Source organism: Lampetra fluviatilis, chromosome 46 (genome assembly GCF_964198595.1).
Source record: "Lampetra fluviatilis chromosome 46, kcLamFluv1.1, whole genome shotgun sequence".
Lineage (NCBI taxonomy): Eukaryota > Metazoa > Chordata > Hyperoartia > Petromyzontiformes > Petromyzontidae > Lampetra > Lampetra fluviatilis.
Window position 1 is genome coordinate 189,525 of NC_136320.1, and position 13,085 is coordinate 202,609.

At 42.4% G+C, this 13,085-nt stretch overlaps 1 protein-coding gene across 8 annotated transcripts in view; it reads left to right on the forward strand.

The window, feature by feature from the left end:
- LOC144947618 (transcription factor RFX3-like) overlaps positions 1–13,085 on the forward strand; it is a 53,887-nt gene that overhangs the window by 8,056 nt on the left and 32,746 nt on the right. Inside the window, exons 1-6 of one of the 8 annotated variants that reach the window (XM_078876827.1) lie at positions 323–708; positions 2,339–2,439; positions 5,845–5,975; positions 8,105–8,176; positions 10,335–10,411; positions 12,013–12,127. In XM_078876827.1, the coding sequence (XP_078732953.1) occupies positions 641–708; positions 2,339–2,439; positions 5,845–5,975; positions 8,105–8,176; positions 10,335–10,411; positions 12,013–12,127 (564 nt within the window). In that variant the 5' untranslated portion in view covers positions 323–640. Of the gene's footprint in view, positions 1–322; positions 709–2,084; positions 2,130–2,338; positions 2,440–5,844; positions 5,976–8,104; positions 8,177–10,334; positions 10,412–12,012; positions 12,128–13,085 lie in introns of those variants that run through there. The other 7 variants (XM_078876829.1, XM_078876825.1, XM_078876832.1 and 4 more) reach the window with 7 other exon arrangements.

The window sequence follows — 13,085 nt, forward strand, 5'->3', positions numbered from 1 at the left end:
ATGTACCTGCACAACAGAATAATTGTGCGTGATGCCACATTGCTTACAATATTCAAATTCTAACATCTGGTATTTTGTCCTAAGCACAAGGCACGGACATTTGTGCAATTTTATAAATTTTCGTACGTTTCTTAGACTTGATGACACACGCAAATCGAAATAATGAACACTATTAATGTGTTATCAATACGCTACACAGCTAACTGAATTATTAAACAACGATTTGTAAGTAAATTTAGTAAACGTGTTGGTTAATGCTCTCGAAAGGCTCCCCCTTGCAGCGGCGTAAACACCGCCCTTGGTAAAAGCCACACAACATTCCCAGGTGAGAAGAGGGTGGTGTTTTTTTTCCGTGACGAGCTTTCGACAGGGCTGCCACACACACCGCCTTACGGGATCACTCGCAAAAAAAACGAGAGAGGCAGCGGCTAGGCCAGCCTCTCAGCCACTTACCCACAATCCCCAGGGGGCCTATCTAGCAGGCGGTAATTACGGCGCTGCCGTCTGCACAGAATTTGTGGTTCTTAATTTCACCGCAGATGTAGAGGCACGAAGAGCGGGCACCTGGCTCGCGTTTTTATTTTTTATTTTTAAAAAGGCACATTTTTAAACGATATCGCGCTGCCCGCGACGTCGCGCCATGGAACTTGATAAGTGCGATTACGCTGACGGCGACGGCGCTGAATACAACCCTTTCCCCCGGCATCCGTGAGTCCTTATTCCAGTCTTGCCGGTTTGCGCCTATTGGTTAGGCCGCGCGGCTCTGTGTGCACGGAATGGCTTTGTTACCGTTAAGGTTGCCATGGGGTCCTGGCGTTACCATGGCTACAACCTACAACACGTTTAAATCGTTGTTTTTTTGGAAATGTTGTGTGCTTTTAAATTTAGCGTAATTGTGAGGCAGTTTATTGTATAATCTACCATAAGCATATTTATTGTGCAGTACCTATAAAGGAAATATGTCGTCGAGAAAGACGCGATTGCATAACAAGCTTCCCGTTACTGATGCTGTGTTTTTGCTTTGTGTTGTCTTTGCGAAGGTCCTAGCAAATGGAGACATGCACTTAGGAGAGGTGTAAATGAATGTATATTGAAATTATGGTCATTTACCTGAATGTTATAAGCGATGTGCATTTGACAAGTGTGTACTTTATAAATAAGCACATTTCAGTCGATTTGCAATATGTGAAATAATCAGGGTGTGAATTATTTGGCACATTTTTTGTTTGCACTTCATACTACAGTTAGAATCATTCATTTCAACAACCTTTTAATTCTCCATATTGATGTTCATATTTACTTGTGTCATTACCATAACATGGAAATTGTTATAATCCTATGTCTTAGCTTTGGATAAAATGTTACGTAAACATTTAGAGATAGTAATTTATCTCTTTATTCCAAAAGCTTTCCTTGCCAAATACCGGTATATGATTTTACTTACACCATGCTGCATAGTTAGAATTGAATGCTGCCTAAATGAATTGGAGATCAATTACATTAAACAACTTGCGTTTCAAATCTAAATCAATGTGGACTAAGGGAACATTTCTTTCAGTTTCACAAAACCAGCTACAGGTGTAATGCCTATTACCCATCACATTTACACTGCTGACATGAGTGAAGCTACTTTTACATTTGATGGTATGGAAAATTGTTGTTTTTTGCTTGGTTAAGCATAGGCTTCCTAAAGCATTGAATCAGAATACTCTTAGATTTATTGACCATGTGTTTTATAATGAAAACAGACAGCTGTCTGTCTTTATTATTTTATCAGCTCCAGGCCACTGTGACAACACAAATTTTGAGATTATTTTAACGTGAGAATATTTTTGAGGAATGTGTCTATAGTCACTACATATTTAATCCACTTGTATGCAAACACACTAGGCTTACATTTCTCCCATGCACGATCCCACCACTGAAGAGGTCAACACGCCCTCAACCCCTGCCAGAGAGCATGTTCTTGTATTTGATTAAAACATGTCTTTAATACACCCTGTGATGTGACATAAATATCCCAGCAATACCCCTGGTCTTGCAAAAATAAAAATCCTTTTCACAATGAGGTCTTGTTTTATCGGCTTTGTGACGGGGTTGATGACAGTGCTGCAATTAACACCAAGTCGGTAATTGGCCGCCTCGTTTTGAGCTGCGCTTTCTGCAGTGCCGACTGCAGCACACATTTTACCGCGTGTTTGCCCATGTACGGGTGACGCTATCAGATGCTCCTCGGGTGATGCCACCATCTGCTCCTTTCACCTTTCTGTCCCCATCCCATACCTCCTTCCCTCCGTCCTGCCCACCTGTCCGCCCACCCACCCACCCGTGAACGCAGTGTCGTGATGGCGACGCAGACGTATGTGACCGAGCTGACGGTGTCCCAGCCGGCGCAGCAGCAGCAGCCCCAGCAGCAGTACGTCCATGTCATCGTGTCCGGTGAGTGCCCTGAGGCTCGGGCCTAAAATCCTGGGATGATGACCCAGGAAGGACCATTTTATCATCGCATATAACTCCTTCAGTGATTTATACATGTACAGTATGCAGAACTTTTGTCAATCTGCTGCGGGATGAGAGCCTCCCGATGCTGTATAGGTCGTGGGGGTTATTTGAGCATACTTCACCACACTGGTCAATGCAGGTTTGTGAAGGTGGGGGAGAATAAATGCTGGAGCATTGTACAGTGCAACAATTATATACTTTTTGCACTGTTTGCGGCTGCCCACAATGTAGCTCCACGGCAGCCTACAACACCTGTATTATGCATATTAGTCATCCCTTCCAAGCACTCTAGTTGAAGCCTGCTTAGCTTCCAAAATCTGACAAGACTAGTGATTTAGTCATAGGCATTTCATTAGTCATTTAAAGAAGTATAAGTTATGGGGAATGTACACATAAAGAGGTGTAGCCGAGGGCATATGTGGACATTGGCATATAACAACCTCATTAATGAATTATTTGGCATATTTTTCATTTGTTTGAGCAAATGAAGCAGGCACAATAAACCACCATATGACCACTTCCTAAATAAATATATATTTTTTATGGTAAAGATATTAAGCCGCAGTCACATGTTGATGAAAAATCCCAAACATATCATGATTGGGCAATTCCACCCCATCATTGGTGACAACACCATCGTACCCACTTTTGAGAAAAATCTAATGATAAATAATATTTGGCAACACTTATCCTCGGCCATATGCAATGAACATTGTGAGTGATGTGAGGTGGCAAGCACAGGTGATCCGGTCCTGCTTTTGGTGATTTCACCCTCAATGGGTGTACCCATGAACAGGTAATTTAAGCGTGCATGGTTTATTCTGTGAGAACAATAGCGAGCGTGTGATCTTTGGTTACACCTCTTGGTGCTGCCTGTTGTGGGAATTGTTTTGAACCTTGTAACTGCATCACATTTGTCCTTTCGTGAGCCGAGTATCGATCACACCTGTGGTGTCCGTAGTATAAACCTGAGCCCAAAGTTTCACTAAATGATTATCTGATGCTTGTAAACTTCTATAATAACTCTACATGTATCCCTGAATAATTATGGTAAATTTTAATTAAGGCGTTAATGTTTTGAAATACTATGAACGTTTATCTTATATCTTAGCATTGCATATTTACTCTAGCGTTTACGTTTTATTCAACATGTGGTGGTACGCACACCTGTAAGTCTTATTTTGACGGCAAGGGTTGGTGGATCACGTTCATTTGGGAAATTCCCAATCCTGCTTGGTTAAGAGGTGGCAAATATATAGCAGTATAGCCAAGAGGCTTCTTAACCTGTCTGTGCATGTATTTTGGTGTTATCCCATATTTATGAATTTTCTCTGAATTATATTTTCCTTCGACATGCAAAATACTTATTTCCTCAACAAATCCCTATGCAGGACCGTCCTGGAAAGGTCTTGGTATTTTGCGAGGCTTTCCTGGATAATTAAATGACACTTAGATAATGAATGTATCCAACTGATACTATTTACAGTACCAGTGTTATTTGGTTTGTGTACCATTACTTATATTTGGCATCGGCTGCAACTATGCTTGTTTGTACGTAAGTGTAGGGAGGGCACTTGTGGCTTTACGGATGCACTGTGCACGGTTTGTTCATGCGCATAAGGAGATGCCGTTAATTGGCATCCGCGCAGTGTCACCCTGCACAGGTGATCTCGAGCACAGGTCTCGTACAACAGATGGGGTTATTGTGATGTGTGCACACTTGCTTGTGCGAGAGTGCGCGGGTGCACGCTTGTGTGGGTGAGTGCATGTTTGTGCGTGTGCGAGTATGCCCGTGTGTTTCTTGCAAATAATAATGCATCGGTTGACGTAGTGTGCTGTGATCTCAGTGACCTGGGTTCAATTTCTGCACATATGCAGTGTCATTGGAAAATGAAGGACCGGAGGCTGTCCTAGACCTCCTATGTTTATTCAAATATAATTGAGAACCTGGAGCAGTGTGAAAACATTACCATTGGAGAAACAACAAGGGTGGCTGGGCATGTTGTTGGCCACACGCTGCATCATGCGCTGTTGAGACCTGAAAGGACTCTGCAACTGAGAAAAGAAATTGGTATTCTACAAATGCTTACCTATGCTGTCTCTCAGGCAGTGCTATACAATGTTAGTGAGCAGAAATAAACTTTAAAATTACATTGAAGCATGTCATTTTTGCACTTTAGCAATGTCACTGTAACTTCCGAGACATTTTAACGAGTCAATGCAATGGCATCACTTGAGCATGACGATTGAGCACCTGGCAGTGATTTTAAAGTAAAACATTTCATGATCAAAGCCTCAAACTCATGTGTTAGAGCACAGGACACAAGGTACATAGCTGTTTGTTATTTGGGTTGAGCCATCTTTCGAAAGATTCTCACTAATAGATCTTTGCCTATAAACACTTGAAAAAGCTGTCTTAAGGCTTAAAATATTTGTTTCTTTGTACTAGTTTGTGCGTATATGCGGATGAGGTGGCACACGGGTGAGCGCACTGCGCCCTGAATCTATAACCGGGGTTTGATTTCTGGTCATGGATATCAGTGGCAAGTGCTATCTAATCCTGTCTTGGGCCTCACCTAGATTGACTGACTCGTTTCTGTGTGTGTTGTGGTCTGTTTGTCTGTGCCTGCATGCGTTTTTGGTGTGTTTTGTTTGAGCAAGTGTCTGTGTATTTGTGAATTTCTGAGCGAGTTTGTCTGTGCACTGTTTCAATTCCAGTAACCTGGGTGAAATTTTCTGTAGAGATATTGCTACTTGAATTTGTGCAGGGCCTCCCCCTTGGTCAACTGAGGCCTAAATGAGTACCTGGTGATGTGTGTGAAAATCAACCCTGACAAGACAAAGGCTGTTTTACTGGTCACACGACTTTTTATTGTGCCATGCCAGTCTTAATGAGTGCTTGCTAACAGCACTTGCTTCTAAAACCTGTAATGTATATGTTGAACTTCTTTTATACCCTACGCAGCCAATCATGCTGATCAGGTGTGGGGGGAAGGACAACAAACAAAACACAAAAAGCTGTTCTAAATAAATTAGTTTTTAATCTAGAATTAAAGGTGCATAGCTCCAGTGGCTTCCTAATATCGGAAGGGAGAGCATTCCAGATGCCGCAGAAGCGCATCTGAAAGCCTGCGATGCGGTGACCGTCTTTGTTCTATGGCTACCCTAAAGCCGCAGCGAGGATGACTGGTGTTTGCATGATGGTTTATGCTCCTTGATGAGATCAGCAAGGTATTGTGGTTCATTTGTGGCAAGCGCTTTGTGTGTAATGAGTGCGACCTAAATCATGGATCTTTGTGTGTGTGTGTGTGCGCGCCCACACGTGTGTTGACTCCCCCCCAGAGAGCGGCATGCAGGCGACTGCCTCCACCTCGGACTCGGCACGCTCTGTGCCGCTGCAGGTGTCCTCAGCTGGGCAGCCCCCAGGGGCTGCACAGGGAGTCCAGCAGGGGCAGCAGCAGCAGCAACAGCAGGTAGATAGTGCCTGGCAAGGGACTCGCTGATGGGATCTGGCTGCCAATAACATGGGGGGGACAGGCTGTGGGATGGTGTGCTGTCATTCACATATGCGCCCCATAGTTATGATCGGTAATTAGAACACAAATGTAAAGGTATTGTTTTACTACAGATTCAGGTACTGGAGTATTATAATCATCATCTCACAGGCAATGCCAATGGCAATCTACTACTAGTACAGGGTTCCCTCGCTTAATGCGGGTTCGGTTTGTGTGATTTCGCGTATTTCTGCCCAAAATTTGCGATATGCAGTTTGAATTTACTCATGCAGCTATGCGGTCGGACGTTGGACAGCGTTGTATGCACTACTCGGCAGGCAGCTTGTCTCGTGCGGTTTTTCTTTGTGAACCCTTCTTATGAAATGCGTCGACCACATAAAGCAAGGGAAACCTGCAGTCATAGTACCTGCAGCTCAGATATCAATTCACACCGTGTCAGTTCTGGAGGTTGTTTAATCATACTTCATGGCCATGTGATGTATATGCACCAAATGAATTAATCACTTTCAATATTAACATGCCTTCATCATCATCATCATCTTTGATCAAACCTCTCCTGGATGAAGCCTCCCCAGACCATCTCCATCCATCACAGTGCCTTATAAAAGAAAATCCATGAACACATCCTTACAAGAGAAAAATATAGAATAGGCTATTGTTTTTTAAAATGGCCCTTCGTTGTCTAAAATGTCAGCCTAGAATAGATATTTATTGTAAAAGGCAGTGTTAATGTTGTAGGTAGTGAGTTGGTTTCATCATTGATCATTACTGTACACCTCGCTGTCAAAAAATCCAAGATCGTTATTCATTTGAATGTGATCCATGTCTTTTATATGATCTCTTTTATTCCTTTTTGCCTTGTCACGTTTTAACAACTCCCAGTGGCATTAAACTCAGTGCAGTAAACATGTTACATCACTGCTTTAAAGAACATCACTGTGCACGAAGACCCTTTGTTGAATAATTGTGATTGATACATAATAATAATGATCAGGATGTTTATGAGTAAAATGCCACTCGCGTTCGTTTGTGCATTTAAACAGCATGTTATATAGTTTAAAAGTTAGTTTATCGAGATAGTGTTAAGGTGCAACATACATAGTTTGCGTCACTTTGCAGGACAGTTTAACTTATAAAGGAGCACCTTGTCACTGCGGCTGATAATTGTGAAATGTGCGTCGACAACGAAGCAAGCAATTTGAAAATTTACTTTAGCCTTTTCATTATTATTGCTATTGTGACAAATGCCTGTTAAGTGTTAATAACGTTGATGTAAATAAATAACTATTGTAATTTGTTTTTAAATAGAAATACAACAGAGAATATAATTTGTGTATCTCTTGGAGCTAACTTTTGTGCCACCCACTATCTCTGTTTTGGTTTAAAGACGTCATCTCTATTCCTTCAGGTGTTACTGCAATTCAAAAATTTCAAGTCAAAGTATCTCCTTGTTCAAACTCACAAATGGGTGGCACTAACTTGTCTTGTTCCTGAGCCAGTGTTAAATATTGCTCGATTCTGTGGTGAAGGGAGAGTTTCTCCTAATGACCTAAAATCACGATGATTCATTATTTGTCCAGGAAAGCCTCACTGGATCTCAAGACTCTTTCCGATGTTCGGGAAAATTCCTCGCCGAGTTTTTTTTTTACCGCAAGAATGGGACTTCTCTGTTGTATAACTACTAACACTACTGAGCAAAATGAAGTAAATATTTAACGTTTATCTTTTGTGTTTTTTAGTTGAGGGCAAAGGTGGCCTTTATTAGCCTGGCATATTCATTCATGGTGATTATGCGAAGCTTATTGTGTCAATATAAAAAGAAAATGTTTTATCGCCACGCAAGTACACAAACTCAGCCCATCATCTGTACAGTCGATTAAGTGAATACGGCTGTGGGAAGGTAACAGCGATACCCCTCTGGGATAGACTCATTTACGCCCTAACAAATGTGGACTTTGCACCACTTGGCTCAGGGCTCTAAGCAGGAGCACCACTCCACACTCACGTGAGCGGGGAGACCACTGACTTTTTTTCGAATCGCACAAAAGCATGCCTAACGCGTGTCGTTATCTGAACGTAATGTGCAGAGGCTGGTGGTGCAGACGTCCACACCTCCCCAGAAGTCTACGCAGCCCCAGAGGGTGCAGGTCCCGCAGCAGGTACATTGGCGCCCACACGCAAGCCCCCCCCCACCCCAGTATACCTTGACTCGTGTTTACAGAAGGCAGGTTCCTCATAATTTCTGTGGTAAAGAGCCAAATTTATTAACTAAAGGGCTAGTAATTTTTCTAAACAAGTCTAGAAATATTCTGTTTTTTGTGAATTGTAATACAATTCAAATAGAACAGTTTTAAAAAGTTAGTGCAGTCAGTACTCGGACAAGCATCTTAGCTGCACTAACTGGGTACTGGATGTGAATATTTTAAACGTGGAAACACTTTTTAGAAAAACAGTGAGCCCTAATTATTTATATTTTTGGATAATGTGTGTGTTAATGTGTGGCCCGCCAAAGGTATTTGAAAGTCGTATTTGGCCCTTGGTAAGGAAGAGATCCCCACTCGTGAGTTAACAAAGGGTGGAGATGGTAGGCGGAGTTGGAAGTCTTAATCCTGGGGCCATGAAGCCTGGTGTTCAGGAACAGCTGCTGCAAATTCCAATTCCACCAATAGTTCTTGTCACCTTTAGAGTAAACCTTGGCGAGAGATGATTAATGATTTTCTTGTTTTATCAAAAAAACTAACTGCAAAGCCGCCTTTGTGTAACGCTTAAAACCGCAAGGCACAATTTGTTTAGTTTTTATAACTTTGTATGTTGTTCATGAGTTTTTCCTCACCAACAATGTTTGTTATTTGAAAACAAATTTTTGGCCTCATTGCCCGTGAATGTTGTAGTTTTCCAGCCTCTTGCTCTGCGGAGGAAACTTGCAGTTATTCCGGTCCGAGTGTTAGTGATCCGCACGTGTTTTACAAGTGACTCGAATTCACTCGAGTGGCCGAAAAAGCACAGGAAACGTGCAAATAAATAAACAGTGCGTCGAGTAGAAGGTACGGTATGCTCATTAAAAGCAAGACCAACATTTCCAGTCTAAAACGCCACATCATCTGCTGCGCTTCCTGTTTCGTCGATTTTAATTCAGCTTTGTTGACTTTTCCTGGCACACATTCACTTAAGTCGGTGGTCACGTTTTAAAGCAAAATGGAAAGAAAAAAAAATTGTTCTGGCAAGTGGTTATGATAAACCACTGCAGCCTCGGCAGACGGACAGTGCATTCAAAGCGGATGAGTTGCACGGGCTGTACAAACCCCCCTTTGACCTAAGGAAAAGTTTATATTGTGCGTTTGCTGTTATCTGAGTGGAGGATGTCCGTTTTTAATAGTGGAGTCATCTAAACTTGCATGGGGCACACAGCAGGTCGGTGGCAATGTTACTGCTGCTGTTACAGGCCAGGCATCCACAACTCTTTGGCTGGTGAGCTACCCTGGTTTGCACAGAATGTGCGTTGGGGTGATGATGTAGCTCGAGTGCCTTGTAAATATATAAAACTAGCTGTTCTACCCGTATTCGCCCGGGACTTGGATCCACCACTCCCGGCCGCCTTTGTCTCCCCAGTGGCGATGTTCACACACCACAGCAGTTACTCGTTTGAGGCTGAGTCGACCTAGGGGAGGCCCAGGACCGGTTAAAATAATCGTCACCGGTGGTGGCCGTGAGCGGGAATCGAACTCGGGTCGCCGGGTTCGTAGCGCAGCGCGCTAACCACTACACTACAATGCGTTACGCTTCCACATGCGCGGGTCACGTGACAGATTTGACGTCACAGCTCACTTGCTGTTCAAAAAATATATGCATTATTGAGCTCCCACCCCCCCAAAAACACACAAGTGTATTTTTATAATTTTTGCATGGTGTACAGTCTGGAAAGTAGCCACATGGCAAATTTCCAGTTTGTTGCATGTCGGGAAGTACGCTAAACATTTTGAACAGACACATATATTCACAACTTTGCCTTTTATATATATGGAGATTAAGCTTAAAACTATGATAGAGATGTTGGGTTGTGTCTTGTGTTTTGAAATCGATGCCACTGCACGCAAAAAAATGTTCTCTGTGAAGAACTGGTTCAGGTGCCCCACTGCTGCACTGCTGGTGTGCCCGCGTGTTCCACAGACGCTCCTGCGGTGCCGCATGCTACGCTGTGCTCGGAAAATACTGCCAGAAGCAGGAGGGTATTTTTTCCAAACGTTAAAGGACCTTATTGAGAGCTTGTTCTCGTGTGCGCGTGTGTGTGTGTGTTGCGCACGGTGTGCAATGTCGCAGGTGCAGGTGCAGCATGTGTACCCCAGCCATGTGCAGTACGTGGACGGCAGTGACCCGGTGTACACCAATGGAGCCGTGTGAGTGCTCTTGTCCAGTGGACCCCAGTGCCTGTGGGCTACACCTGCACACACACACACATACTCTACAGACAGAGTCTAATGGTAGCCAGAACATTTTTGTGTTCAAACATAATTGCAACGTCAGTAGGAATTCAATCATCATCTTCTATCATGATCAGCCATTGTCTGTCTCCTGCTGGATGAATACCTCGCCCATGCTGTTTCTTTATGGGTCTGTGTTTGGCCTATTAATCTCAATCTGCACAGGAACTAATTCCTTCACTCCATCTCCACGTTGGTTATCCTCGTGGGCCATTCCATCACTAGTTTTGGTTATCGGCCACCATTCCTTCTTGGTGTGTTATGCCCAAGCCAACTTGCTCTTGTTATTTCGGTGTGTCTGATTTTATTTATTCCCTGGCATGATGCTTTGCACACTTGGCAGCTTATGTTTCCATTATGGTGTAAATAGGATTTTTAGAAGTGATTTATTTATCTTGTTTTAATGACGAGTGATGCAGGAATGTGTTCCGTGTACTTGCACTGCAAGTGGTCATCACGATGCTACATTCCTTGCTTAAAAGTAGCAGGAAGGATGCTCAAACCTATTGATTGAATGTTGTGATATTGTAATGAAGGTTACAGTAAATGAATCTTGTTTTTAAAAGTTTTGGTGATATGTTCAACCACTTCAAATGTACATTTGTTGGTTGAAAAGCAATACATAACATTCCTATCATATATTGACTATTCACAAATCTGACTTCACATTTTTGTTCACTTGGCGGTGGTATACATATTTGTATATAAATATTACGATATAAAGTATTTTAAATAAATTAGTATAGTTTTGTGCCGTTTGTATATTCAAATAACTTTGTTGTTTTATACAATGTAAAGTACGCATAAAGTTAGTGTTGCACTTTTATCACTTTTCTAGGCTTGATGTGTGTAAGCATTTGTGCATACAACATTGCACAGCAAACCTACAACTATTTAGAAAAAGTGATGCTATTCCAACTATTCACACATGGGCCCCCTGACATTCGGGATAATGGAGGTTACAGGAGCTGTGTTTTAAATGTTTTGGATGTAAGTGGTGGCCGGATGGCTTAGAGATCAGAGCGCTGAGCTCGCACCACTCAAATCTTGGGTTTGAACCCAGGCAGCCACAATAGTGATTTTATTTAACTATGCAAAGCGGGTTTTTCAAGAGAAGAGAGATAATGGGCTCAGCCCAGTCATCATTGACAGTACACAAAAAAACTCTCATTAAGTTTGCGTTTTCACCTAATCTGGTTGCCAGCTCTGAGAATTTAAAATATTGGTTTTACTGTCATGCATTACTCTTGGGAAAAGTAGTTACGAATGTGTTGGTCCCTCCTGAATGAACCCTTGAGAAGTTTTTTTTTTAACATTGCAGAGGTAGCTCAATTATATTGTTTTCCACGTGTCATCAAACTCAAAGGGCTGTTCTACTCTATAAGAGATCCAAATGCAGACTTGGACTCATGCCTTGACAACGATGGTACAATCGGGATAAGATTTGGGAGGGGGATGGGGGAGGGAAGGAAAAACACAAAAAAAAGGAAATTAATTGTTAGATGTTTGGTTTGCAGGGACAGTAAAGGCGATTTGCTTTGCTTGTGGGCGAGCAGGCGAGCAGCATCCTACCCTTACAGTGAGGCCCAGCTGTACGGGCAGGGAGAAGGCCCTGTCTACTACGACTCACAGGTACCAATGTGTGCAGCGAACATGCAGCAGCTGCTGCTGCCTTTATTATTGGGAAGTTGCATCACGACACGATCAAGCTGTTTTATACAACGGTTCTCCAATCTTGTGAAGTGTCTTCCCACTCATTATGAGCATGGGGTATTATTGTTGTTCATCTCTGTTTATAGCACTGATCAGTGGTGAAAGTGACTGGTATAGAAATGATAAGTTCAGGATTAGACGGTGAAAATACTTTCTGCAGTCGTGACAAGTTCAGTGGTATGGAGTCATCTTATTTGCAATGTTCTTCAAGGGTTTTTCTTTAATATATCTTTACTGCACAAGTCTACATTGTAAAATCAACTTTAGATTCACTTGAACATCAGTTTTGTCCCTAACATGAGCCATGTTTATTTTTAGTGTTTAAAATGTGCTGTGGTTGTTTTCAATTGTGTACAATGCAATGTGAACCAAACATATTAAATTACCATAATTACATAATTGTGTATTGACTTGCTCTCTGTTAGTACTTAGTAAAATGTTTTAATGTGCACCTCTTGCAAGGTTGGCATGTAAAAAAACCTTTTCATCAAAGGGTAATTGTATAGCCACATTGTCTCCCTGCTCAAAAGAGCATCTTAGAGAGCTCATCTCTCTTAGCTGCCCTGAGCCAGTGGTGGACATTCTGCATTCCTATGGTAGGACCACACTGTCCATAATACAACCACTGTTGGCATCCCACAAAATTATGATAGTCATATCGGTGACGCTGAAGGGATGATTATGATGGTGATATTGGGTTGAGTCCACCTTCAACCGAAATTTGATCTTGTGACTTTTGTACAACTGGCAGGTTCTAACCACAACCTAATCTTGCCAGTGCATGGTAATGTTCCAATTCACAAGGCATGTAATGATTCTAGATCCATTGAGTGTAGACAATTATTACACTCGTGATGCATGTGTTGTATTATAGGCG